General features: G+C 46.2%; 5 protein-coding genes across 5 annotated transcripts; all 5 read right to left on the reverse strand.

Moving 5' to 3' along the window:
* Positions 1 to 1,744: 1,744 nt before the first annotated feature.
* On the reverse strand, positions 1,745 to 2,705 carry LOC125546921 (uncharacterized). The gene is made up of 4 exons (XM_087516875.1): positions 2,622 to 2,705; positions 2,045 to 2,521; positions 1,907 to 1,959; positions 1,745 to 1,817 (listed from the first exon to the last, which is right to left on the reverse strand). Exons 1-4 carry the CDS (start codon positions 2,703 to 2,705, stop codon positions 1,745 to 1,747), a joined length of 687 nt encoding a protein of 228 aa, XP_087373001.1.
* Positions 2,706 to 3,396: 691 nt separating this feature from the next.
* Positions 3,397 to 7,288, reverse strand: LOC147980355 (uncharacterized). Its single transcript, XM_087516876.1, has 2 exons — positions 6,955 to 7,288; positions 3,397 to 4,337 (listed from the first exon to the last, which is right to left on the reverse strand). Exons 1-2 carry the CDS (start codon positions 7,283 to 7,285, stop codon positions 3,397 to 3,399), a joined length of 1,272 nt encoding a protein of 423 aa, XP_087373002.1. The 5' UTR covers positions 7,286 to 7,288.
* A 1,850-nt stretch (positions 7,289 to 9,138) lies between these two features.
* On the reverse strand, positions 9,139 to 11,152 carry LOC147980356 (uncharacterized). Its single transcript, XM_087515569.1, has 8 exons — positions 11,009 to 11,152; positions 10,655 to 10,928; positions 10,452 to 10,554; positions 10,215 to 10,345; positions 10,045 to 10,126; positions 9,833 to 9,965; positions 9,552 to 9,727; positions 9,139 to 9,226 (listed from the first exon to the last, which is right to left on the reverse strand). The coding sequence occupies exons 1-8, from the start codon at positions 11,150 to 11,152 to the stop codon at positions 9,139 to 9,141; spliced, it is 1,131 nt and encodes a 376-aa protein (XP_087371695.1).
* Positions 11,153 to 19,007: 7,855 nt separating this feature from the next.
* Positions 19,008 to 24,239, reverse strand: LOC147980357 (uncharacterized). Its single transcript, XM_087515570.1, has 6 exons — positions 23,668 to 24,239; positions 23,424 to 23,470; positions 23,273 to 23,334; positions 23,108 to 23,184; positions 21,892 to 21,976; positions 19,008 to 19,070 (listed from the first exon to the last, which is right to left on the reverse strand). Exons 1-6 carry the CDS (start codon positions 24,237 to 24,239, stop codon positions 19,008 to 19,010), a joined length of 906 nt encoding a protein of 301 aa, XP_087371696.1.
* On the reverse strand, positions 19,135 to 20,878 carry LOC147980358 (uncharacterized). Its single transcript, XM_087545759.1, has 3 exons — positions 20,809 to 20,878; positions 20,643 to 20,726; positions 19,135 to 20,561 (listed from the first exon to the last, which is right to left on the reverse strand). The coding sequence occupies exons 1-3, from the start codon at positions 20,876 to 20,878 to the stop codon at positions 19,135 to 19,137; spliced, it is 1,581 nt and encodes a 526-aa protein (XP_087401885.1).
* Positions 24,240 to 24,452: the final 213 nt, after the last annotated feature.

Here is a 24,452-nt window from a genome sequence, read left to right on the forward strand (position 1 = left end):
CGGAGGTAGTCGTCCCGCGCCCACCGCAGGGCGTCCTCATCGGAGAAGCCACGCCGGGCAATCTCCTCGTACTCCACGGGGAGGCCGGGCTCCGGCTTGGGCTCCGGCTTGGGCTCGACGAGGACGAAGCGGCCGGTGGGGGAGGCGTTGTCGCCGATGCGGACGCCGGAGCTGCGGGTGCGCGCGCTGACAGGCGCGCCCTGGGGCTCCGGCTTGACGGGGCGGAGGTGGAGGCAGGGGGAGCCGCCGGACGAGGAGGAGGACCCCCCTGTCTCCATGCGCCTCGGGGTCCAGGAGCTTCCCCGACGGCGTGTGAAGGACGGGGGAGCGGGGTACTCGAGGCGCGGCGTGTTGCCGCCCTCGATGTACTCGAGGACGGCCTCCAACATGCGCCCGGGCACGCCCCACCACCGACGCCGGCCGACGGCGTTGAGCCTGCCGGAGGGCTTGACGCCGTTGGTGGCCTCGAGCTACTCGGCGTGACGGCGGCGGAAGTAAGGCTCCCAGAGCGGGTTGTCGGGGACGTACCGTGGCCCCTCCCTCGCCGCACGCGGCAGGGACGAGCGGATGCGTGCGATCTCCGCACGCCGCGCCGCGCCGGTGAGTATCGGGGGCACCGGCACGCCGCCGGCGCTGATCCTCCACGCCCCGGGTACCCGCATGTCCGGCAGGACCGGGTACTCGGCCTCGAAAAGGAGGCGAGCCTCGCTCTCGTGAAGATGGCGGCGGCCGAAGCCGTTCGCCGCCGTGCCGTCGCCTGGGAAGCGCTCGGCCATGGGTGCTGGAGACGGCGAGAGAGAGGAGAGGAAGGAACGACGACGGCGAGAGAGTACGAGTCGCCGAGTGCGTTGGGGCGCGTTTTATATAGGCCGAGGCGCCACCCGTGCGTGAGCCGCCGTGAGTACGCGTGGCGGGCGAGGGAGGGCGAGGGACGCGCGTCATCCGGTCTTCACTGCGCCGCCCGTGAGGCATCGATGGCGCAGGCTGACCGGCGCGGCAGCGCGGCAGCTTTGGCATTGATTCGCCGCGGGAAACGAGGCGATGAGGACGACGAAGGGGCGAGAAGAGGGTAGAGTCGCTGACGCGGCGGACCCGCGGCTGTTTCGCGCCAAAACAGTTCGCCCCGGCGCCCCCGGGCGCCCCCCAGCGCGCCGGGTTCGGTCTGGGTCCGCCGGCGCTGTTTTCGGCCCATGCCGGCGAAAATCGGGCTCCTGGGAGCGCAACTGGGCCGATTTTTCGGCGGCGGCGCAAAAAAACGCCTGAGGAGGCCTTCCTGGGGGCGTGGCTGGAGATGCCCTAAATGGAGATGATCCTAACATGCTGAAAAGATAGATTATAATGTTAATTGTTCAGGGGCAATAAAGTTTGAATGTAAACTGCCTTCGTTCGACGTAAATAGATATATGATATGATCATAATATGTCCATTACATGACAGGAAGACGTGGGGAGGTACAAAAGCATGTGATTTGCATCTAATCTGGAGTAGCATAACAGAGGAATTCATGCATTTATACATAGTGCTATATAGTTGCAAGATCAAGCTGCGTGTATGACAAAAGCGACGGGTCTTGAATCTAGCAAGGTTCAATGCAACGTAGACTCGGAGAATGGCTTATTCCATCATGTTGTTGTAATGATGGAAGCCTGAAAAACATATGAAATTGTGAACAATAATATGTGATGTTGTTTGAGACGGTTCTAGGAGATGATGTATGTCTACCTGCAATAGGGTGTGTGGCGCTCTATTTTCCAGGGAATAGTGCGCGACGTGCGGTCCTCATCTTCTTGTTACTTTTAGAAGGTAGACGATAGATGCTGACAATGAGTAATTGTGTAGTTAGGACACAAAAGCCACAGCTGGGTTGTATGTGAAGACAGCGATAAGAAGATGGAATGGAGAGCACCTATTATTTTTTGCTGTGACTGGGATTGACGCACTTTCTTCTTCACTGGTATCCTGGGGGCAAGCAACTTATAAGAGAAACGAGCGTGAAGTACGTGCTACCACACGATAATGAAGATACTTTGGCGTGCGGTTTTACCTCGGACAACATGATTTGGTAATTGGCCCGTGAAGTATTCTTGTACGTAGAAGGTAGCACATCAGCTTCTTGTTTAGGCTTAGGTTGGGGACCCTGGTTGATTGCGGTCAGCGAAGAGAGTTGGTTATGCAGGGCGCTGGCCTGATTGTAGAGCGTCGACGACCAGAACTCCCCAGCCTGAAGTTTTCTTTTGCATTTTTTCAGCTCCGCGAAATTTGCATCATCTACCGTGATTATGCCTGTTTTCTGCAGGTATCCAAGGGCGGCAACACATGTAGATTCAATGCTTGGTCCATGAAATTCCTTTGTTGTGCTTGACAGGCTTTTGCTGTGCGGGGGCAGGTCAATAGAGACAGAGATGCCCACATCGTCACTGCCTATGTCCGCGAAAGTGAATGGATGGATTGTGCCACCAATTCTTTCAATTGCTTGTTCAAGAATGAATTGCTTGCTGATGGTGACACAGATAGGAGATTGCTTTGATTTAACAAAAGGTAGAACTTAATTGTCAGCCCGCAAAGGCTTATGAAATCGATGAATGAAGTGGAGAATGAGATGACAACAGCCTGGAACCAACCGGAGGAAAGCCCTTGACCAGCAGCTCATCATCTGTGGGCAGCTTGATGGACGAGGTTGTCGATGCAGAGGAGGGTTCATCCATGGCGGCGTCTGGACTGGAAGAACAGGGTCGTGGAAATGAGAGGGAAACAGATCTGAAAACACGGTATGCAAAGAGAGCTGGTATATAGTTAACCTAGCTGGTTGGGCCTCTTTTGATGGGCCGCCCCATCGTCCTTGTGGCTTGTGGGCTACCTGTGCATTGGGCTAGGTGCCTTGAGTGGCCTGTAAAATAGTTGATGCTATATGCTGTTAGTCAAAAAATGGCAATGGTGATAAGGTAAATTAGATGGGAATATAAGCGCCAATCAGTGTCAATGCGCATGATTAAACAGAAGCAGTGCCTCACATCACAGATGGCATAGCATTGATGCAAACCATACAACAGAGCATGTTCAAATTAAGGATTGCATGCATAGCTCAGAATAGCACGACGACAAATATAATTTACATAGTTAAGTTCGATAGGCTGGGAGTTAATCGAGCACATCCCTGGTACACACCATATAATTTACATAGATAAGTTGAGTGGGTTGGGGTAGTGCATAATAGAGTAGAGTAGTGTAGCACATGCCACATAGCTTACATAGATAATAAGTTCGGTAGGGAATTACATAGGAGAGCAACGATCGTAGCGCAGATGTAAGATGCACAAACCACGTAGTAGAAGATAGCAAGTTGATACCACCAAGCGATCCTCAAGAGGATTGCGTCGGCAAGTTGGCGATGCTGCATCAGAAGTGCTCCTCGGGCAAAGTGTCGAAGTCTGCAGAGCAATTACCTTCACTGTCAAAGATCTCCTCATCATCCAGCCAGCTTCTCATGTAGGGTGGATTCTCTAGTGGCACGGGCTCGGGGTCTACTGAACAGTTGTCTTCCTCATCAGTAAAGCCTGACTTTGGGTCATATGGATATGTCCCAATGGACTGCAGGTACTCAACAGCAAGGATGGTGTTCTGCTCAAGGTACTCACATATGTGCTGAGCATTCTGGAGAGTCGTATTGAGCTCAATGTCTGCCTGCGTTGATCCAGGGGACATGCCCTCGTCAATCAGACGCTGAAGTTGGATGGTTGCTGAAAATCCAGTATCCAGTGAGTTATCCCAGCCTTTGCTGAGCTTCTTTATTATATCTTGTTTCTCACCAAGCTGCTTCAGTAGTGTTTGATTGACATTTTTGATGGATTCAATGACATCATCTCTTTCAGCCACCTTCTCCATCATGTCTTTGTTTGTCTTCATAATGGAGTCAAGAGTGTTGTTCTTCTCTTCCAGTTGCTGCGCCAGAGATGTATTGACCTTTTTCAGTGTTTCGATACTGCGATCCTTTTCTTTCAGACGCTCACGCAGTGACTCGTTATTAAGCCTAGCAGATTGAAGTTTGCTATAGTTATAATCACCTGGGACCACACTGTGTTCCTGCTCCATGAATTCCATGGCTTTATGCGCAACATGATTCTGCGCTTCTTCCAGATCAGTGAAAGCAGAGGTTGAAATATATGTCTGACTAACAGGACGCTCCAGTTCACTGGCAATTGGATGGAAGGCGATAGTGACTTCAAGGCACCCGCGATGAACTGCACGTGCAGAGTAGGCGGCCGCTGGAAGGCCGACTTTGTCAAACATAGCATCCAGGATGACTTTGGAAGGAAGGTCCACAGGGTTCATGTTGAAACCTGGTCCAAAAATAATAGTGTAGTAAGAGTGTATGACATGGGAAACAACACTTATTTTTAAAATGGAAGAGTAAGCAAGCAAGCCAATGCTTTGGATGCAATCGAACATATGATTCTTATTCATTGTCTGTTGTAGTTTGTGAGAAAGAGAAATCAACGCATGCAGTAAATTCAGCGAGGCAACAGGTATGTACTTTATAAAATGTAGTTAGGTTCGAGGCTGTGCTTGGAAGAGGAGTACTAACAAAACAAGATGGAGAATGAGATACCTTCTTTGGAAGGGCAATGGATTATAAATGCTTTATTTGTAATTTTGTATGCATAAATGAAGTGAGAGCTAGGATCTCATTCAGCAGAGGGCTTGGATTGGAATAAAATGCAAGTACGGTTAATTTAGTCCTCACAGTATTCTTAACCATGCAAAAGGGCCGGTGATTATACTATTTCTACAAGACGATGTGGTTCAGTAATGATGAAAGGACAGGGGATAAACAAATAATATTTAAATGTGGGTATGCATATGGCATTGCAAATTTGTGTCTTTATTTATAGGATCTGTTTTTTTATCTAGGTGCATGTCTGTTCGCATCAAGTTCAGGGCCATTAACTCACACCTATCTATTGTAAGCAGGGTTAGATTTTAGAAATTACCTTCTGATAAGAACCGAGCGTTGGCGAATGATTTAGCTGGCCTAGAGTTCTCAGAGGCGGCGAATCGAAGGGAAGAGCTCAGGCTGCAAGACGGGGAGGAACAACACTTAGGAAACCTAGCAAACCCATGTCCATAGACGAACCAGATCGAAATACAACGGCGGGAGGAGAAATACCTGCCGTAAAGATCAATCGTAGCTAGATGTGCTCTTCTTCATCTCGCACCGCTCGTTGATTTGAGCAGTAGCGTGGATCTAGGTATGCGTCTGAGGGGAACTGCGAGGAGAGAAGCAGGGGAGTGAAGTGGAGGAAGGGGATCAGAGCGAGTGGTTGGATGCGTATGTGAGACGGTGAGTGAATAGAATCACCTCCCGCACCGATGACGAACAGTAGAAGCCGCCGCTCCAGCCAAGGAGGGAGGCCGCACGTGTCCTTTTCTGGTGATGGTGATCTAACCGGTGGTCTAGTGATCGTCCGGTTCTTTTGTACCAGGACTCCTACCCATCCACTGGGATACGGTGGGCCCAGTCGAGAGAAGCCCACCGGGCAGCGAGAGTGATTTAACACAATAGCACATAACACGTAGGAAAAAGGAAAATGCCATCATCGCTAATATGCTGTATCTATCCTTCTGATCTAAGATGCTTTTGGGATGGGCCGACGATAACCAACTGCGATGGAGAAGGAGATATTTTTAAAGGAATGTAATTTAATAGAGAGAGTTAGCCCAGCACACCCAGGATAGAATAAGGCAGTTATATAGGCGCATGTACTAATTAAGTTCAACACCAAATCACCGGGATTACAGCACGTGAACCAAAAGGACAATAGGTAAATTGTCTTCATAGTTGGTCGTTTAAATTCTAAAGGTCGAGGATGTGGGCATCCGAGTCACCATCGTTTTGTTCCTCTGGATAACCAAATGCAACCCTGAGGAGCTGAAGAGCGTCATGTGAAAGCTTGCTCAGCCGAGCAACAGCACGCTCAACTTCTGAAATCTTCCTAGCCAACTCAACGGCTAGCGCGGGCCCAGCTGGAAGTGACTCAGATACAACCAAGGAAGATATCCGATCACAGATTGAAAAGACAGCACCTATGTAGTTACCAGTGGTCATTGCTAGCCCTTTGATCGTTTCATCTTTCTCAACTAGTAGGTCAGTAAGCTGTAAGTTGGCCTCCTCTGATCTTTTCAATTCAATATAGTTGTAGTCTTGCAAAACCTTGCTTTGGTTATCTTCCATATAGTGTATTGCCTTTTGAGAAACTACATCTATTGTGTTCTGCAAGTTATGCAGGGGAGAGCTCGAGAGCTGGACCGGTGTAGGCGGGTGTCGCAGATGCTCTTTCGAGGGATAAAATGTAACATCAGTCACAAACTGGCCCCTTCGATGTGTCTGAGAGTGATAGCGCGGTGCTGGAAGGTCGAGCTTATCTAATATACCTCCGAGTAGATATGTACCCGAAATCTCAACGATCTCCATATCATCATCTATGAAAAAGAGAAATTAAGTGGGTGAGGATGAAGCTATGATAATTCTGTCAGGCAAAGGACATGCATAATTAAATAGGCTGAGCATAGGAAGCATGGTAGAGATCAAGCACAAATGACAGTGTAAAAAATGGTACATAACAGTAAATACGAAACGAGGGAATCACTGCCTTCATCTCATTAAACGATAAAGGGCATGTTCGATAGAGCCTAGTTTAACCTAGATGGTGACAGCACATAAACAAAAGCGGGCACATCCTATGCACAGAATTAGAAGATATTTCCACGGATAATGCAGCTGGTGATATCCTGGGGTAAAGGATATTCATCATCACATTCTTCTTTGCAGCGCCTTTGCGAGACGGCCGCTCCTGTATTCAACTACATCTGGGAGATCTCCAAAAGGGAGGTTCATCGCAGCCGCATTTCGCATTTGTTCAGAAAAGTAGTACATATATCTGGTAGATAGATGCCAACCTCTGCTAAGCTTCTTGCCTTTGATATCTGATTCTTTGATCCGATTTTCAAGAAAGGCGATACGATTTTCCTGGCACTTTGTTTTTGCATAGTTTATGTCTCTGACAACCGTGTTGGTCATAGTCTCTATGTATCTGACTGCTTTGATAGCAGCGCTATCTTCGGCAGTGACCTCGTCTATGCAATACTCTCCTGGCACAGACACGTCGACAATTGAGCCTCCAGGATCCAGACCAGAAGTGCTGAAGTTAACTGTAACGCGAACCTTACTATCCTCATGGATAGCATTCTCGTACTGGGGTGGGCCTAGGCCAAGGTTTGCAAGGAGCATCTCAAGTATCACCTTGTGTGGGATTTTGAACACCCTTGTAGCATCCTGCAGTACGACAGGATGTGAATTACCAACGGATGAATAGCAGGACACTATTATATGTATAGGAATGATTTTAAGAATATCAAGGCGGTCAATATATGGTTCGATTTACTAAATCAAGAAAACTATATAACACTTAATCAGCCAAGAAGGAAAGGACAGAGCAGGTGCATCGAACTGTGTGTAACCTTTCATAGGTAGCATACCTAACTATAGTCTAAAAGGTCTGATCCATCAAAATTCATGGATTTTTGTTTAATCAAACTGCCTATCTACACAAATCCAATTTCTTACTTCAGTTTCTTTTTCGTTTAGCCCAACCTGTGTCCAGGGTACATATCGTCGTTTACATATCTATCAAAGAGAAAATGTTTTGCCCCTACCATGGAAACTAAACAAAGGAAAGAGCATGGCCGGACCAACCTGGGCAAGCGCCCGCAGATTATTGTTGGTGGAGGCAGCCGATCTCGAAGAGCCATGATCTTGGGGCTCCTGGCCAGACATAGAAACTTGAAAGTGCAATCGGTGGATCTTGGAGATCAAGAAGACGAAAGCATGAACCGAACGGTAAAAGGAAGCAAGGTCATCTGCCAATCGAAGCGTGGTTGTACCTTCACAGAGAAGTCGAGGCAGGAAGGGGGAAGTGCAGGCGCAGACCAGAGGCTCGATGGCAGGCGGCGGCGGCGTGGCAAGAGGCCAGGGCAAAACGCAGTCGAGAAGGCGAACGAAATGACCGAGGTGTGACCTAGTTTGGATAAAGCAAAGAAGGAAATACAGCAAGCCTCTACTTACGGGTCTGGCGAATGGAAGCCCAAAAGAATTTAAATGGGCTGCATGCCTATTCACTGCGTCAGGCGTCTCTGCATGTTAAATCAGCCTATCCCGTGCGGCCGAATACCTATTGGGCCAGGCCATGAACGAGGCTGAGTGTTTCAATTTCTTTAATTAATTTTCTATTACTTTTGCTCTTCGCTTTTTGTTGATTTTATGTATCTTCTTTCTCAGGAGTAACTCGTCATTTAAGAAGGTTAAAAATATTAACAAAACTGGACGATGTAAAAGAAGCGGTCATTATGGCAAGAGAGGGCACATGTTTTAAATGAGAATAAACATTTTATTTAATTTGACGAACAAATTTATACGAGCATTTTTTAACAACGAGTAACAACTTTTAATATTTGATGAATAAAATTTGAGAGTGATGAACATTTTTTCAACTCGCTAACCAAGATTTGCATTCTAGATTTGGCTTGATACTAAATTCATGTGTAACCGAAGTAAAAATGTTATTTTGTGAGCATCGCCCCTCCATGGGAAAATCAATAGCACCTGCCAGTACAACAGAAACCAAGGCTGGAGGCGTGGTCTAAACTGTTATAACCTCATGAAAATCCACTTGCAACGAAGAATGCAATGGCAAAACAAATGGAAAGGCATGGTATAAATTGCTTATAACCGATCACATCAGTAGTAGACAATATAACGGTCGCATCACAAACCTACAATTTAGATGAGCATCAACATAGCATGAGGACAAGCAGACGTACATTTAGGAAAATAGACTGATCAGCTAGCCAACTGGAATGTGCAAAAACGTCTTATCTTATCGTCTTTTTGAGAGTAGCCTGAGCCTAAGGCAAAAGATAACAAAGGCGTAGCTAATATAACATGGTCCATACATATTGGTGTATCTACATTCATCGTACTAAAAAGGTTTAGGCCAAAAGACCAAGAGGGTAGTTAGCAGGGCAGAGATCAACTGCAGGGAATATCTACATCAATTTCATGAGCAGTTGCACGATGGTGTGGCTTCACGACGGGGTAAGCAGATCCATGACAGAGAGGTTGGTCTTCAGAGCCTCGAATGACTCAATAGCATCGACATGAAACGCCGGCCACCTTCCAAAGAAACCGTCAGACGACACGAACATGAAACGTGCATTTCATGCCAAGCAAGCCTAAAAGTCCAGGAGGGGTTTTCCTGAGCATCGAGGCCGCCACATGAACATTGCGAATAGCAGGGTCATGACACATGTTATTGCGAATGACCTGACCAGCAGATCGACCGACAATCTGTTGCCCTTTCGATCCAAACAATTCAAACTCGGCTTCTCCGCTTCGGTCTTTTGCAAGGACAAATAATGTGTACCTGGTCATTAGCAAACAAACTATAAGAGAAGCAAAAGAAATACTATGAACCAATGTAAATACGAGTTCTTTTTACCCTATTGTTGCACTGGTAGATGAACAACCATGGCGCCCACATGTATATACATCAGGCTGAGTGAGCGACGTCGCAGCTGGCATGGACATATAGTGGCAGGACGTACAGAAGGTGGCCCACCATTTTTTCAAATGCGAAACCCTTGTAATTATCACATTGCATCGAAACGTGCCTGCCTATGATGCAAAGGAAGGCGGTGTATTAGTAGCATTCTTGCAAATGCATAAATCATAAACACTATATAGAAAGACAGTTAATACTATCAGGGACTACATTGTTACCTCCTTGTGATATAGATTAATGTTCATGAGGTGGGTTAATAATGCTGTAGGAAGGACATCAGCATGTTGGGCCTGGAGGATAATGCTAGACGGCGCAGGAAGGCGCTCAATTGCTGGGAATGAGGGTGGGAGCCTGACAAACAAAGACGACATAGTACATAAGTATAAGCCAGAAAGAAGAAATGTCATATGAATAGCCCAACACTCCTTACCTGCTCCTAAATAAATTTATATCTGGTATGTCATGGTTGACATACCATTTGCAGGCACATCCTCCAGACAACTCTTTAGATCCTAGCTTATGGCAAACGTCACAATTGTCAAACACACAAAGACAATAAGAAAGAAGTGCACCAATCCATCAGTCTGTTTCTTAGCGAACCTTCATTAACAAAAACGGTGGCGCCAACAAAGATAACTACAGCTGGTTCTGTTTGGCCCATGAAATGAACACTTTCTCCGTTAAACCGAATAGCTCTTTCACCCCAGAGGGTTATCCCAAGCTCGTTGCCACTAAAATAATATGAGAACAGAAGGGTACCGATAGGATGAGCTGCTATGAAAAATGGCCAGTAGAAAAATAAAACAATACATGAAGATAAGAAACCAGAACACATACTTATGATCAGATAGGAGTACACGTCGCTTAAATACTTGTCTAAGTGTGTGAGGCACCCGAATAGCTCTGGCAGGAGAGATTGCCATGATGACTCCGATAACATCTACATGAGCAAATGCGAACCTACTATTTAACAGACAACATTTTTTGCAGAATAATGGATTGTAGAACATAAGAAGAACCACTGGTGTAATTTCCATCGCCTATGTAGTTCTGAGGAGTATCATTTGTAGGGGGCAGCTCGTTAATTGGAGTCAAGTGGAACGTCCACTCTGGGAACTCGTTGTTTAGGTGGAAACAATTCTTTATGACTGTAAATTGTGTAAACCTGATCATCAACGGTGCGTCGACGGGGTTCAAAATGATTGGCCGAGGAAGCACGGCAAATCGACTAAATTCATACACCACGCCCTCATGTAGCATGTTAATATGAGCGGCAAGAATATCCATTGGGACAGTTGCGTAACCATGGTTACCCTACAAAAGTAACGCATTATCCTAAACAGACAGCAGCGCCGAGCATCAGGAATATACTTCTAAATAGCTTTAATTTGTACCTGAGCATCCAGAAGAACCATGTGCACAACTTTGACAGGTCCATTCTCCAAACCACCACGGTAATGCCATAGGCGTGACAGACGGACACAGACAGATTGTTCGCCCCAGCCGGCGTGCAGGTCAGACAGAGCAACACAAGCCATCTGACAAGAACGGCACCAAGATAACCGTTGTTAGATTCCAGATGCGATAAGAATAAGGCAAGGAACATGTGGGTACTCTAGATCGATACAATCAAAATCAAAAAGACGTGCAAGGAGATTTTTGAAGGCACGCAGAAGCTTAGGAACACGTAATGGCACGTCGAGGAAAGCAATGACAAGGCCTGGACATTGGGAGTATGGGGTGGCACGCCATTACATCAGGAGAGGAGAATGGAAGCAAGAAGAATCTTACCAGAAGGATGAGAAGGCGAAACCCTAGATGTGCCACCGACCGGAGGGGGAAAAACCAAGCTGGAAACCTAACGGAGCAGACGGGCAGTATATGCAGACCGATATACAGGTGGGCCAAATCAGAAGCCCATGAGAGGGTTAAAGCTTCGTATGGTTCTCATGGAAAAAACAACAACGTAATAGCAAGCAGGTCGTTGATGCATCGGCCACGGTTTTATAATATCATGATGGAAATTCAAAAGAGAAAACAGATACTATCATATGGATGAATGCAGCTAGTTCACTTACTCAAACTAAATAGGTAGGTCGAAAATTCAGACTCGGCAGTACATGAGAAGTTTATATAGCTCTGAACCTGGCCATGGTTCAGACCGATTACAGCCCTGCCTATATAGTGGTGCAATTGCTTGGAAGCAAAAGCTAATACAAGGTACCTTGCATAAGCAGAGGTCCTCCAGGAGGGGTATGAACCAGAGGGGCTATGAGGATGTACCAAACATGATACACATGATAACACAGAGTGCTTACTTTGCCAAATAATTTATCAGGATAACCTGTTAACACCAGAATCGAGCAAGACATAAGAAACAACCCACACGGGAGCCAAGAGATAAAGCTTACACAAATTAAAATAAGAAAGACAACACGGGCATAGATTAGGTTCAACGATTCATAAACATCTGGAGTACAAAGCAGAGCCACGACGATGTGATCAGAGTGTATCAATCGCCTTTTGATTTACAAAGGTAATAATCCTGACACAAGTACTTCTGCCCTCCACACACAGATATTGCCATGACCGAAACTGGAACAACAGGGCCAAAAGTACTTCACAGGGCATGTCCAGCCACTCGCCTTCCCATTTCACCTCAGGCGCCGAGTCCAGGGCATGCACAGATGCATTGATCATGTATCCTGGACAGATGCAACGGACAAGTAATAAGCACAAGACATCATACATATGTAAACCTGGAAATGAAATTGTAGAGAGTTAGCCAAGTCATCCAAACCTGTCAAAAAGACGGTTTCTAGCCAGGTAGCATGACAGTCCGGATGGACAGCAACATGACTGATCGCAGTCATTGTCACCCATAAGCAACCAAGTGATGTGGTGTTAAGTGCCTGCGAGCGGTAGCTCAAGCAGGGGAATCGCTCGTACAAGCATACCGGTAAGGAACCACCAATTTACAATGACACTACCCAAAAGCGTTGGATCTCCAAAAGTTGCGTTGCCTCCTGGAACAACAGCCAGAAAAATAGGAAACCATCGATGAGAACAGTCAGTGTAAACGCGGGTCACAAGACACCTAAAATGAAATCGTGAAAAAGAATGCTATGTGCTTACCCAGGCGGTATTCCTACTTCTTTTTCCCCCGCTTGCTCGGGTTGCCTCGAGCATCAGCAGGCACAGACAGGCGAGGCCTGAAAACAGCAAGGCAAATTAAATCGTTTTGCAATGGAAGCAAAATGCCCGGACACAAGTAAAGAAAGAGAGCTTACTTCTTTGCCCAGAAGCCTGATCAGGTACTGGCAGGGCATCTGTCTCGGTGGAACCAGCAAGCAGGGGTGATCTCTCCTGCTCAGTGACAGACCTGCTGCCCTGTGAGAGGAAAGATGTACACATAAATAAGTATAGATCGGCAAGAGATATTTGCAAAGATAGATGATGGGGAAATTACCAAGCCGTCGCAGTCCTCATCATCAAGAGGATTGTCAACTGGATCAGATATCACAGGGGCAGCCGAGACAGGCGTATTGTCCTTGAAAAGTCCCTGTTGAGCCTTTGATTTAACCTGAGATGCCACACCGCTGTAAAAGATAGAGAAAATGTATGAAACACAAAGGTGCATCACCAGCACAAAAGGAAAATGTTAAATTGAGTGTAACTGCACTGACCTAGCCACACATGGCTTCGTCACAGAAGGCAGGGATGACAAAGCAGAAAGCAGAGCCTGGCTCTTATCGAAAAGGGAAAAACTGATCAAATGACTGGGCAAAGCAAAGAAACAGAGCAAATAACCAATCTATAAGAGCAAACGCGATAAGAATGGAGTTGAACCTCAGGGGTGTTGACAACCGAAAGTGGGGGCGTGGAACTGCCAGGGGGTAGACTGTTGGATGATGCACATGGCGCTGTTAAAGGAGGAGGACTCTCATTTGGCAAAGATCCCGAGCTAGTTGCTCCAGTTGTTACACTTGAAGCTCGATACGCTACTGAAGACTGTGGCTGCTTTCCTAGAGGCGTGTCAATCCTAAGCACCTGGAATGACAGCTCATCATCATCACTGGTGAAACACTTGCTTGATATGGAGACAACGAAATGGAATTTCCTTGAGATAACAGCAGAGAGCTCTCGTGGTGTGACAGGGTCTCCGCGGGCAGACTGGACAATCTCTAGAAGCGGGGCAATAGGTGATCGCCCATGGCGTAAAAGACTTACAAGTGGTGCTCCAACCAGCTCCCTTCCCACTCTGTCAAAGAAGATAAACTCAGCCTCGCCAGGCTCATTGACCTCTGCATCATCATCTCTTGCAACATAACAAATCCGGTACCTTCAAGACAAGGCAAAGATGTATCTCAATAAAAGCAACAAACCAAAACAAATAGCTCACATGGTAGTAGGCACGGTTCTCCAAACAGATAGTTACCTTGGTATTGCATCTATTCCAGCACAAGCTGGATCTGAGCATCTGTAGGCAGTACCATCTGGAAGGGAAGACTTGTGACAGGTAGTGCATGAAGAGAACCACCAACGTTGAGAAGGATTAAGTCTGCTGAGAACAGTCGTGCAAAAGAACCGGGCATCCTATAACCAAAGCAGGGAAATGTGTTAGATAAAAACAGTCGAAGAACAATCGGTTCTCAACGGAAAGACCAGTATGGTAAATTAATTACCCAGTTATCAAACATATCCAGATTAGCCAGTTCTCGAACCGTTTTTGTCTCTAAGTTAACCTGCACATCCACTTCAGCAGCTGTCTGTCCAGGTAAATTGATATGCTGAATAGCAGTGAAATTGTCACGGAGCCTACAGGTCAACGACAAACAAGAATCATGTTCTAAAACATAGATGACCCACATCACTGGTCATTCGAAGTTGGTCAAGAAGATTGGGCGAGCAGCGATCAGTAGGCATGCATACAGACAAATATTGGATGCAGAGGAAGGAACAAACTAAATCACCTGTTGCGGAAGTCAAGGATATCAGGAAGGTCTTCATTGATGTACCATCGGCAGGCAGCACTGCCGCTCACACCCCTGTGACCTATATTAAAGGAGGAGCCCACAATTGTTTGTATGATACTGAGAAACCAAAGTAGGTACCAAATATGAGATGTGACAACCTAGCTAAGCAAAATCAAGTATCCTCACCATCATAAGTCTTGACCAATGTACCAACAAGGATGACTATGACAGGGTCGGTGCTGTCGAGCTCCATCACCTCATCAGCTTCAAAATTCAGGGCTGCTTCTCCCCACAGTATGACCATGATCTGATGGCCCCTGCGTAAATTAAACCAATACGTGCTTAGGTACAGGGAACCATTTGCAAAATGTACATGCTTCTGAAGACACAGGAAACATCGGGATCATACGTGAGATCTTTCAAATGAATAACTCGTTTAGTGGAAGGCTCAGTCCGGCTTGCACTAACATACTAAACAGCCTCAGAAATTCCAGTAATCAAACCAATGACATCTAAGGAAGGAAAAGAGGTTATCGAAGATCCCCAACTAAACACAGAAGACAGAAGCTGATCATTTGTAGAATCACCTGTAAAGCGCTCAGGCATGTCTGCTGGCCTGGGGAGATGAGCTATTGGAGTAAGCGCATACGTACAGAAGGGGAACTCCACCTCCATTCCAGTCCTCTCCACAAGCTCAGTGCGCTTTGTAAACTTTATCATTGAATGACCTTCCACCGGTCTAAAAACGTATTTCCTTGGGAAAACCAGGAACTTTCGGATGTCATAGATCTTCCCCTCTTCAATACGATCGATAAAGCTATCAACGTTCTTCTCTGGGACCTCAGCGTACATGTGATTGCCCTATCAATCGAAGGAGCAGAGTATAAGTAACCATATAAACAAGGATATGTAAATGCCTGCGGACAACGACAACCATTAAAAAGGGGCGTGGACACTATACCTGTGCATCCGAAAGGACCATATCTGTATGCTTGATAGGGCCGTGGTCAGTTCCACCACGATGCTGCCACAACCTAGAGACGTAAACACGAATGTGCCAGTTGGTGGTACCCTGGCGAAGCTGAGACAAAGGGCTAAACTCCATCTGTAAAAAGGAAACAGTAGTTTGAAAGGAGTGAGCATCAAGGAAAGCATATATAAAGCCGAAAAAACAGCAACGGAGGGTATCAAATGGCACACATTCACAAACTGACAATGATATAGAAAAGAACCTTGCATGAAGAAAAAAAAATCATCTGCAAGATACAGCGATAGGGACGGACGGGATCACACGAGACATGTCCCAAGTCCTGGGTTACAGGACAGGCACACTCAAAACACAACATCGAGCAGGACAAGAGAACCTAAGGAAATGACCAAAAGCATATTCACACTGCAGGGCCAGCAAGTTTATCTGAAGCGTGGCAAAAGAGTATCACGACGAGTAAGGCAACGATATTAAATATGCACATGCAGTAGTGATTGCAGACATGCTAATCAGGCATAGTAGGAAAACATAAAGTGTTACAAACAGTCCGAACAAAAGCAAAGGCATATGTAACCACTACAGGATCAACGCGAGAAAGATCAAAAGGAACCAGCCGAGGCATAAACCTCGGGATAGACGATATTTCGAGTCTCAGACGCGTACTTCTCGTCTTTATCTTCTATAAGAAACTTAAGGGATTTCCTAGACGTGACGCGTGACACATCAACATAAAGCTGCCCATGAGTAAACACAGGCTGCTTCAGATATATTCCAACAGAAGATAAGGTCTAACCCTGACTTTTATTTATCGTCATCGCATAGCACAATCTAATAGGAAACTGTCGTCGCTTCAAGATGAAAGGCCATTTGGTTTTCTTCCCTGTCAATTCTATTCTGGGTATGTAGACAACGTTTCCTATATGAGAACTCGTCATAATAACAGCCTGAATCACACGATCAGCCAACTCTCTAACAATCAGGCGAGTCCCATTGCATAGGCCGTTGGCTTGACTCAAATTTCTAAGAAGCATGATAGGAACACCGGGTTTTAAGAATATTCTATGCTCAGGAAAATTTATCATAGAAACCGCGTTCAAAACCTCTGGAGGATAAAAAACATTGCTTTCTTTCACAGTATCAGCGGCTTCAAATATTGAGTCGCAACTTAAGTACTCTCGACCACTCTGCGGCACAAGAGACATCACATAAATATTAACCTTCTCAGCCACCTCATTGGTTGGGGTTAGAATAGCTCGCTCACGAAGGTACCCAGGTTTATCATAGTTTGCAAGAAAATTTGTATAAGTCGACGAAACTATGGCAGAAATGTTATCTCCGTCAGTATGAATCAAGAGGTCATCAGGTATTTTTATCCATGTGGTTTCAGATTCTCCTTCCCTTTTGGTTGTTGGGAGTTTTCCATTTCCAAGATCTAACACCCACTTACTAAACAATGCCACATCTTGCTGTAACACAGGATCCGCACCAGGCATTGAGAGACGCATATTGATGGACAAACGCAGGACCAAAACAGATTTCCAAATAGGAGAATTTGTTATGGTTGCATCGACAATCTCTGGTCTAGACCCACCTTCAATAACAGGCAATATTTGTCTAAAGTCACCTCCTAAGACGACAATTTCCCCCCAAATGGAACATCAGCAAGAAAAGGATCATCACAGGACAGAAGGTCACGCAAAGTTCGATCTAAGCACTCAAAGCATCTTCTGCTTGTCATAAGTGCTTCATCCCAGATGATCAAAGAGGTATCTCTTATAAGATTGGCCAAGTGCGTGCCTCTTTTGATATCACACAGGGTGGTCTGGTCTATTAAAATTGGTATTTTAAATCGAGAATGAGCAGTCCTACCACCCGCAAGTAACAAAGCCGCAGCACTCGAAGACGCAACAGTCAAAACAATTTTTTGTGTCCCCTGAGGAGAGAGATTATAGCATTCCACAGAAAAGTTTTCCCAGTGCCACCATACCCAGAAACGAAGAAAACACCAGAATTTTCTTGTAAAACACAGTCAACAATAGTCTGGTAAGCAGCTCGCTGATCAACATTAAGCATCCCATGCAAAACTATAGCTTCCTTTGCAAGTTTTTCAGAGTCATACGACAGTTCCTCATGGATCAACCTATTTTCGTAGAAAGTCATTTCAAAGGATGTTTTAGGAGGGAGATTAAAGTTGCTTATCTGAGCCCCATTTTTAACAAACACATCAGTCAGCTCCTCAAGCAGCAGGTCTCTAAGTTGGTCAATTGGCATTTCATATTCAAGATTACCCATGGCAAGCCTAACACGATGTTTAATATCATCAGCAAGCGTAACCCAGTACCGCTCAAAGAACAATTTCTCATCCCTAACCCCACAATGAATAAGCATAGTAACAAACAACTGTCGAAGGCTTGGCCCAAAACCCCAGATGGACGCTTCATGCACGATACAATTCTAGATCATCGCCCAGTAAACCTCTAGCTGCGCATGCCTCTTTGAAAGTACCGTAAACAACACCCTCAAAGGTTCTAAGGTCTTCGTAACTCGTTGCTCCTTTTACAATCATAAGAAGCATCCGCAAGTAATATAACTCGCCACCTGTTGGGTAAACATAGTAAATGCAGCCTATCTTTTGGCAGCCCTCTCTAACATGCCATGACCTATCAGCACTATCCCACGTAAATTTAGTAGGGAAATCATAGTACGTCAATCCTAAACCTTCCTCAAACTCTAAATTAGCTTTGAACCACTCAGTGAGTATTGTTTTTCTTAGGAAGTGAGAATTAGCTATTGGTTCTAGTTTTGCTTGGGCACTGTAACTAACAAAGTTCATATTTGGCAAATGAACAACCAAACGCTCAATAGAGGGAATCTTTCCGTGTATAATAAAACCATATATATGCCACAAACCACTATACTCGCATATATACCTACAGCTTCGATATTCTTTAATCTCATCCACTCCATCAGAGGCAGAAGCATGATCATCGTTGCTCTCAGCATTGGCTCTTTCCAAAACCACTTTTGAAAAATCTGGGCCTTTCGTGACATACTTAAATAGATATTTCATAACTTGTGTTTTGTTACACCACTCAACATTAATGTGCCCTTGAAACTTTTTAAGTAAGGTCATATTATAAGGAACAACATGTCTATTGTCAAGATAGTGACCATTTTTAAACACACGGTGCCTATACAAAGCGAATCCATTTTCATCTATGGTTGTCATATCTTGAAAACTCTTAGGGAAATGCTTAGAGCAGACACCTTTTTTCATACAAACACACTTATCATTCATGTCGCCACACGGGCCATGCATCATAAACTCAGAAACTAATGAATAGCCCAGTGGATCAACAAGAGGATCTGGGATCTCAGCACACACAAAGGAGTCAATGACATCTGCACTAACCTTTGAATGATCTCCCTTCAACCAAACAAGGATATGAGCATGTGGCAGTCCCCGTTTCTGGAACTCAACGCTGTATAGAACTGAAAAGCAAAAACAACATCAGGTCAAAAAACAGAGAAACACATATGAACTAAGCAGAAAATCTCAGAGAGCAGACCGACTGAAAGGGAAAAAGATAGTACCAGCCTTTATAGGACCGTAGGCACGCCCCGACTTAATCTCATCTAGATATTCATCAAGTTTCATGCTAAAAACCGTAACAACAATGTCAGCCCTGTCACGTGGCTTTTGTCCAGGTTCTAACAGTAAGGCCTCAGCGATCTCAAGCCACTTTGGATTACATGTAAAAGTAGTAAAAATATCAGGGGCACCATGCACTCGACAGATTGCAAGACCATCTTGGAAGTTCTCCTGAAAGTAACGTTTCCCACCAGTATGACTCGACGGGCAAATAGTTTTTTTCCCAACAAACCAGCCATTGACATAACCCTGGCCAACTGCATCTGTAACACCCTGCATATGCTCAGATCGAAAATCATCCTGGTGCCTAAGTATGTACCAAAGTCGCTGCTCATTAATGCAAGCACGACAGTCAACAACAATTTGTGAAGACAAAGACCCATAACATAAGTAAGGATTTGGCTGTTCCGGGCGATAATGACACGCATAACAGTAATAGTCCTGCATAGTAACTTTACCCCTGGTCTTTTCCCCGGCCCGCAATCCTTTATATGGAACATCAATTTGGAAACCTCTCTCACCATACGGGAACAATAGTGGATACTGCAATGGCATATAGGCTGGATGCAAAGAATTAATTTGCTGCAGCCCTTCAACCCTATCATGTATCATGGTATCTCGAGAAGATGCGTCTAAAGTAAAATCACCAACAACCAAGGTCGCCAGCTCATTAGCCGTGGGCAGGTTATACTGTGGACCATCACCTTCACCAGGCGCAATGATCCTAATAGCTATACGCTCAGCTGGATGCTCCTCTAACCTCTCTTTAGCCATCCTAAACTTCTTAACCAAAGAATTGTTCTGGTCAAGCATATCCTTTAAACCCTCCACAATAGAACGATCTAACTGTCCTGAGGAAGTACCATCTACATTGACTGCATTCATCCTATGATCCACTTCGTTAGCAGTGTCATAAATATACATCTCAGCGAATTTAGGCGACTCATCTTTTGATGGCAAAAGAGAACCAATACGGTGATGGACCTGACCACAAATCTTGTAAAGGTTAGGACCCCGCATACCCTCTAACGAACGATCAATGGTCGCCCCCATAGATGTAAATGCAAACATGCAGTTGTATTGTCGTATCTTAGTCAGGAATTGCTTGGAAACATGATCACCATCATAAGATAACAAGCGATTCAACAAAGCGGGTGGTTCCTTGAAGGGTTTAACAACGACTTTTCCACCTTTGCAACAAAGATTATAAACGATTTTACGTTGCACCCATGAAGAAGACGACTTGACCCTCTCCTCAAACCAAAAAGAGGCCTTACGATGCGGGTATTGATACTCGGGAGGACCATGGTAGGACCTGTCCTTATAGGACGCTACAGAAAATGCAATACTCAGAGGCCAGCCATCATAAGAAAAGGAGAAAGCACAATTATCAGGAACCTAACACCCAGTACCTTTGAGATTGTCAACAACCTCGGTAGGAAACCCGGTCCAATCAGCTGGCAACTCATCTGGTAACCCATCTATAAACCCAAGATCTACAGACGCATTTGTTGTGAGAAACAACACCCGAAACATACCAACCAAACAAAATAAATGTGCACCCAGGAACATGCAAACCAGCACCTGTAACACCATGGCGATGAAGGGTCCTAAGTAACTTACGCCTTTTTCGGTTTCTAGCCGACATGGCAGGAGTGAGAACGTGGAACCAGCCATCCCCTGGGAAACCGACAGAGCCAACACAAGTGAACACGTGCATACCAAACAAAACATAAACAAACAACCACACAAGACAACATACTCTTTCTCTTACGAACACCCAGAGCACCAACAGCAGGAGCATGTAACACACGGCGACGACGAGCCATCACCAACAATGAGAAAACATGAATGCAAGTACTGCATGTTGAGATAAAACAACAGCAAAGGCAGAAGATGTAAACACAGACAAATGCCAAAGAGGAGCAACCTAGACAGGATGATTAATCAAAGAACCCTCAATTAATGACAAAGCCGAATTGTTTATTACAGAGATCCCTAATAGAACACTACAATAATTCTGACATAGACTACCCACACTCTCCTAACCAGCCCCTATAACTCACGAACCGAACCAACCAACTGCGAATACAACAGCTGGAGCTGAACACTCGCATTTACACCAGCGGTGTTCCTCTGTCCACCTGAATGCACCAAAGGCCAGGTAGACCGAGCAAGCGCGCCTGCAAGCACCACAGCTGACTGCGCAACACCTTTATACGCTAGCATGCTCTCATAATTGTAATCCGCAATAACAAAGCCATAAACACCCTGTAAAAACCGGACCGCCTGATAAGCAGCCTGATCGTATAAAGAGGAGCAGCCGTCAAACGAACTGCCCCAGAAAAAATGTGTTTGGCACCGTACTACATCTTTCCTAACAAGAACATCGATCTCAACCCCTCCAAGTAGAGAACCATCAGATGCCACCTCTCGAACATATGAATGGAACGGCAGTCGACAGTAGCTCGCAACAGCCTCAAACAGAGGCACACAGGAAGAACGCAGGATAAACATGCCTGTAGTAATGACACATTAAGGAAAACCGAGAAAATACCGACGCACACCATACAAAGGGACAAACGCATGAGCATATATACTGAAGGAAATGAAAATTAATCTCATAACCAACAATAGGAAATCAATCCGGTTATAGCTTACCGTGCGAAGCAACCAACACCACCACCATGTTACAGGGCCTATCAACACGGCCGGCTCGAAGAAATAACCTCTAGACCGAAACAACCTGCAAAATAGAGAGTAGAAGATAGGCAAACCATCAACAAAGGCAACACCCAAATCAAAGAGGCAACATAACAAACATATATGAAAGTGAACCTAAAAAACACCTGGAAACACAATGCACTGAACCCATACCAAACACTCTTCCCAATCAGTGAGACGAGCCATACAACCTTCAACAGGCTGAACACAAACGACAATGACATAAAAGCAAGGCAGGACCAAGCCATACCAACCCCAAATCAATGATATGAGCTATACAATCCTGAACAGGGCTAAACAGAAACAACAGTGAACTAAACAATCCTCAGCAAGGCTCAACATAAACAACAATGAATTCAAACAAGGCAGGACCAAGTCATATTAACCCAGCCAGACCACACTACCCAACACAAGATCATGAAGATGCCATGCTTCTCCATTTTTTCAGAAGGCCATTGGACGAATCCACACAACAGGTTGATCCACATGGGACACATTCCAGCAGACAAACCCAAAAGGCACATGCCAGCATGAACCTATGCCTAAACAAACCCAAAAGGCACATGCCAACATACATCCATGGCTTCCTGAACACAACCCCACATACAAAACAACAAACTCTTTAGTGATCTAGCTAGACCTCGCCAAATCCATGGACATGAAACAAACAAAAATCCCCTACAGAGGAACTAACCAAGGGACCCAGCAAAGCTAAAGATAAGTAAGTCTAAAGCAGATCTTCCCCCAACCCCCTGATAAGTAAAAGGGCAGGTACCTGACAAAATTCGAAAGGAAACAAAAGTTGGTAGAAAACCACCAACAAACAAATCCTATGAACCCAGACAAAGCCAAGCACCTAATGGAGTGGTAAAAACAAAATTCCATTCACCAGGAACCTATCCAGAGTGGCAAGATCCAAAAAAGCAGTAAAAGACACACACCTGTCACCTATCACCAGGCAAACAAGACAAAAGCAAGAACAACTAAAATCCACTCAGAGACAAAGACCACACTGCACACGAACAGCACACGAACACACCCGACCGACAGGCGTGCCACAACGAGCCAACCAGCACACGCACACATATGCACAAGAGTCAAACAAGACGCAAAAAAGGCCTATCAACAAAGAGAAAGGGAAAGTGCAATGGACCTGCAGATCCTTGGAGCAAGACACGAAGACCAGCACGCAAACAAGGACGAGCAGGTTCGCTGACCAAGCAGGAGCAACTGCAAAGAACATTGCAGCCGTCAGAAACGTCAAAAGCCCATCTCGGCTGAAGAAGACCACATGGCTCGGGACAAAAGCAAAATTTACCCGAAGGTCGAAGAACGGTGCAGCGGATCCAGGCCCAGCGAAGAGAACAGTGGATCTGCAACCAACACACACCCCAGATCCAAAACTGGTCATACACGATAGATCGAGCGGAGAAAAGAGGAGAGAACCGAGAGGAGAACCACCTTAGCCGGCGTCACCGCAGCGCGCCGCCATCGGAGCCCGTCGGCGACCAACCCCGCAGATCGAAGAACGGTGCAGCAGACCCAGGCCCAACGAAGAGGAGAACAGCGGATCTGCAACCAACACACACCCCAGATCCAAAACCGGTCATACATGATAGATCGAGCGGAGAAAAGAGGAGAGAACCGAGAGGAGAACCACCTTAGCCGGCGTCACCGCAGCGCGCCGCCATCGGAGCCCGTCGGCGACCAACCAGCGACGAGTCGCAGACCAGAGCGCAGGAGCACGGAGAGGAGTGAGCACCGAGTCGAAACAAAATGAAAGGAGGACAGGAGGAGAAGAGGCAGGCGACGACGCAAGATAAAGGAGACGGCCCACCCACCACGTCCACGCCGCCGAATAGTGCCGAACCGCTTGAACGAATCACAAACGGCCAACTCGACCGGCGGGGCACACCCCGTACCTGCCGACGAACGATGGCCGAGCACTTCGACGAGCCCCCCCACCCCCGCGGCTCCCTCCCCCCGACGCGTGAAGCGCCCGCACCCACCCACACCCAAACATGCACCCAAAGAGAGGAAAGCCACCCACGTTGGCGCTTCTGGTCCCACCTGTAAACGAGAGGGGCGAACGGGAGGAGCACCACACCGCGGCTCCCTTCCCCCGACGCGTGAAGCACCCGCACCCACCCACACCGAAACATGCACCCAACGAGAGGACAGGCACACTTCTGGCCCCACCTGTAAACGAGAGGGGCGAACGGGAGGAGCACCACACCGAATCTCAATTCTGGAGCCAACAAACGGACAGGATCATGACGCGTCATCTTGGACCCACATATCGGACGGTCAGCATTCAGATCGATCTGGGAAGCCCCCTATTCCGGGACGCGGAGTAACTGCACACGAGCTCAGATGAGCTGGATATCAGCGTCGTTGGTTAATCCCTCTGGATCTGGGCCATTATTTTATACACGCGCCTGTGGTTTTCCAGGAAATGCACACTGTGGCAAAATACGTACGCTTCGGCGGTGGGTAGT

This window comes from Triticum urartu, chromosome 3A (assembly GCF_056163025.1).
Source record: "Triticum urartu cultivar PI428250 chromosome 3A, HENAU_Tu73, whole genome shotgun sequence".
NCBI classification, from domain to species: domain Eukaryota; kingdom Viridiplantae; phylum Streptophyta; class Magnoliopsida; order Poales; family Poaceae; genus Triticum; species Triticum urartu.

Coding starts and splice junctions, on each gene's coding strand:
- LOC125546921 (XM_087516875.1), bottom strand. CDS start 2,705: ATGGATGAACCCTCCTCTGCATCGACAACCTCGTCCATCAAGCTGCCC. Junction 1,960..2,044: donor ACCAAATCATGTTGTCCGAG/GTAAAACCGCAC, acceptor GCTTGCCCCCAG/GATACCAGTGAAGAAGAAAG. Junction 1,818..1,906: donor GTCACAGCAAAAAATAATAG/GTGCTCTCCATT, acceptor ACTCATTGTCAG/CATCTATCGTCTACCTTCTA.
- LOC147980355 (XM_087516876.1), bottom strand. CDS start 7,285: ATGCTCCTTGCAAACCTTGGCCTAGGCCCACCCCAGTACGAGAATGCT. Junction 4,338..6,954: donor AGGCAAGAAGCTTAGCAGAG/GTTGGCATCTAT, acceptor TTTTTGGACCAG/GTTTCAACATGAACCCTGTG.
- LOC147980356 (XM_087515569.1), bottom strand. CDS start 11,152: ATGGCTTGTGTTGCTCTGTCTGACCTGCACGCCGGCTGGGGCGAACAA. Junction 9,728..9,832: donor TTAATCTATATCACAAGGAG/GTAACAATGTAG, acceptor TTTGCATCATAG/GCAGGCACGTTTCGATGCAA. Junction 9,227..9,551: donor TCTACCAGTGCAACAATAGG/GTAAAAAGAACT, acceptor TTTCTTTGGAAG/GTGGCCGGCGTTTCATGTCG.
- LOC147980358 (XM_087545759.1), bottom strand. CDS start 20,878: ATGTCGGCTAGAAACCGAAAAAGGCGTAAGTTACTTAGGACCCTTCAT. Junction 20,727..20,808: donor CCATGGTGTTACAGGTGCTG/GTTTGCATGTTC, acceptor ATGCGTCTGTAG/ATCTTGGGTTTATAGATGGG. Junction 20,562..20,642: donor GGTTGTTGACAATCTCAAAG/GTACTGGGTGTT, acceptor CATTTTCTGTAG/CGTCCTATAAGGACAGGTCC.
- LOC147980357 (XM_087515570.1), bottom strand. CDS start 24,239: ATGACGCGTCATGATCCTGTCCGTTTGTTGGCTCCAGAATTGAGATTC. Junction 23,335..23,423: donor GCGGCGCGCTGCGGTGACGC/CGGCTAAGGTGG, acceptor GGGTGTGTGTTG/GTTGCAGATCCACTGTTCTC. Junction 21,977..23,107: donor CTTGCTCCAAGGATCTGCAG/GTCCATTGCACT, acceptor TCTATTTTGCAG/GTTGTTTCGGTCTAGAGGTT.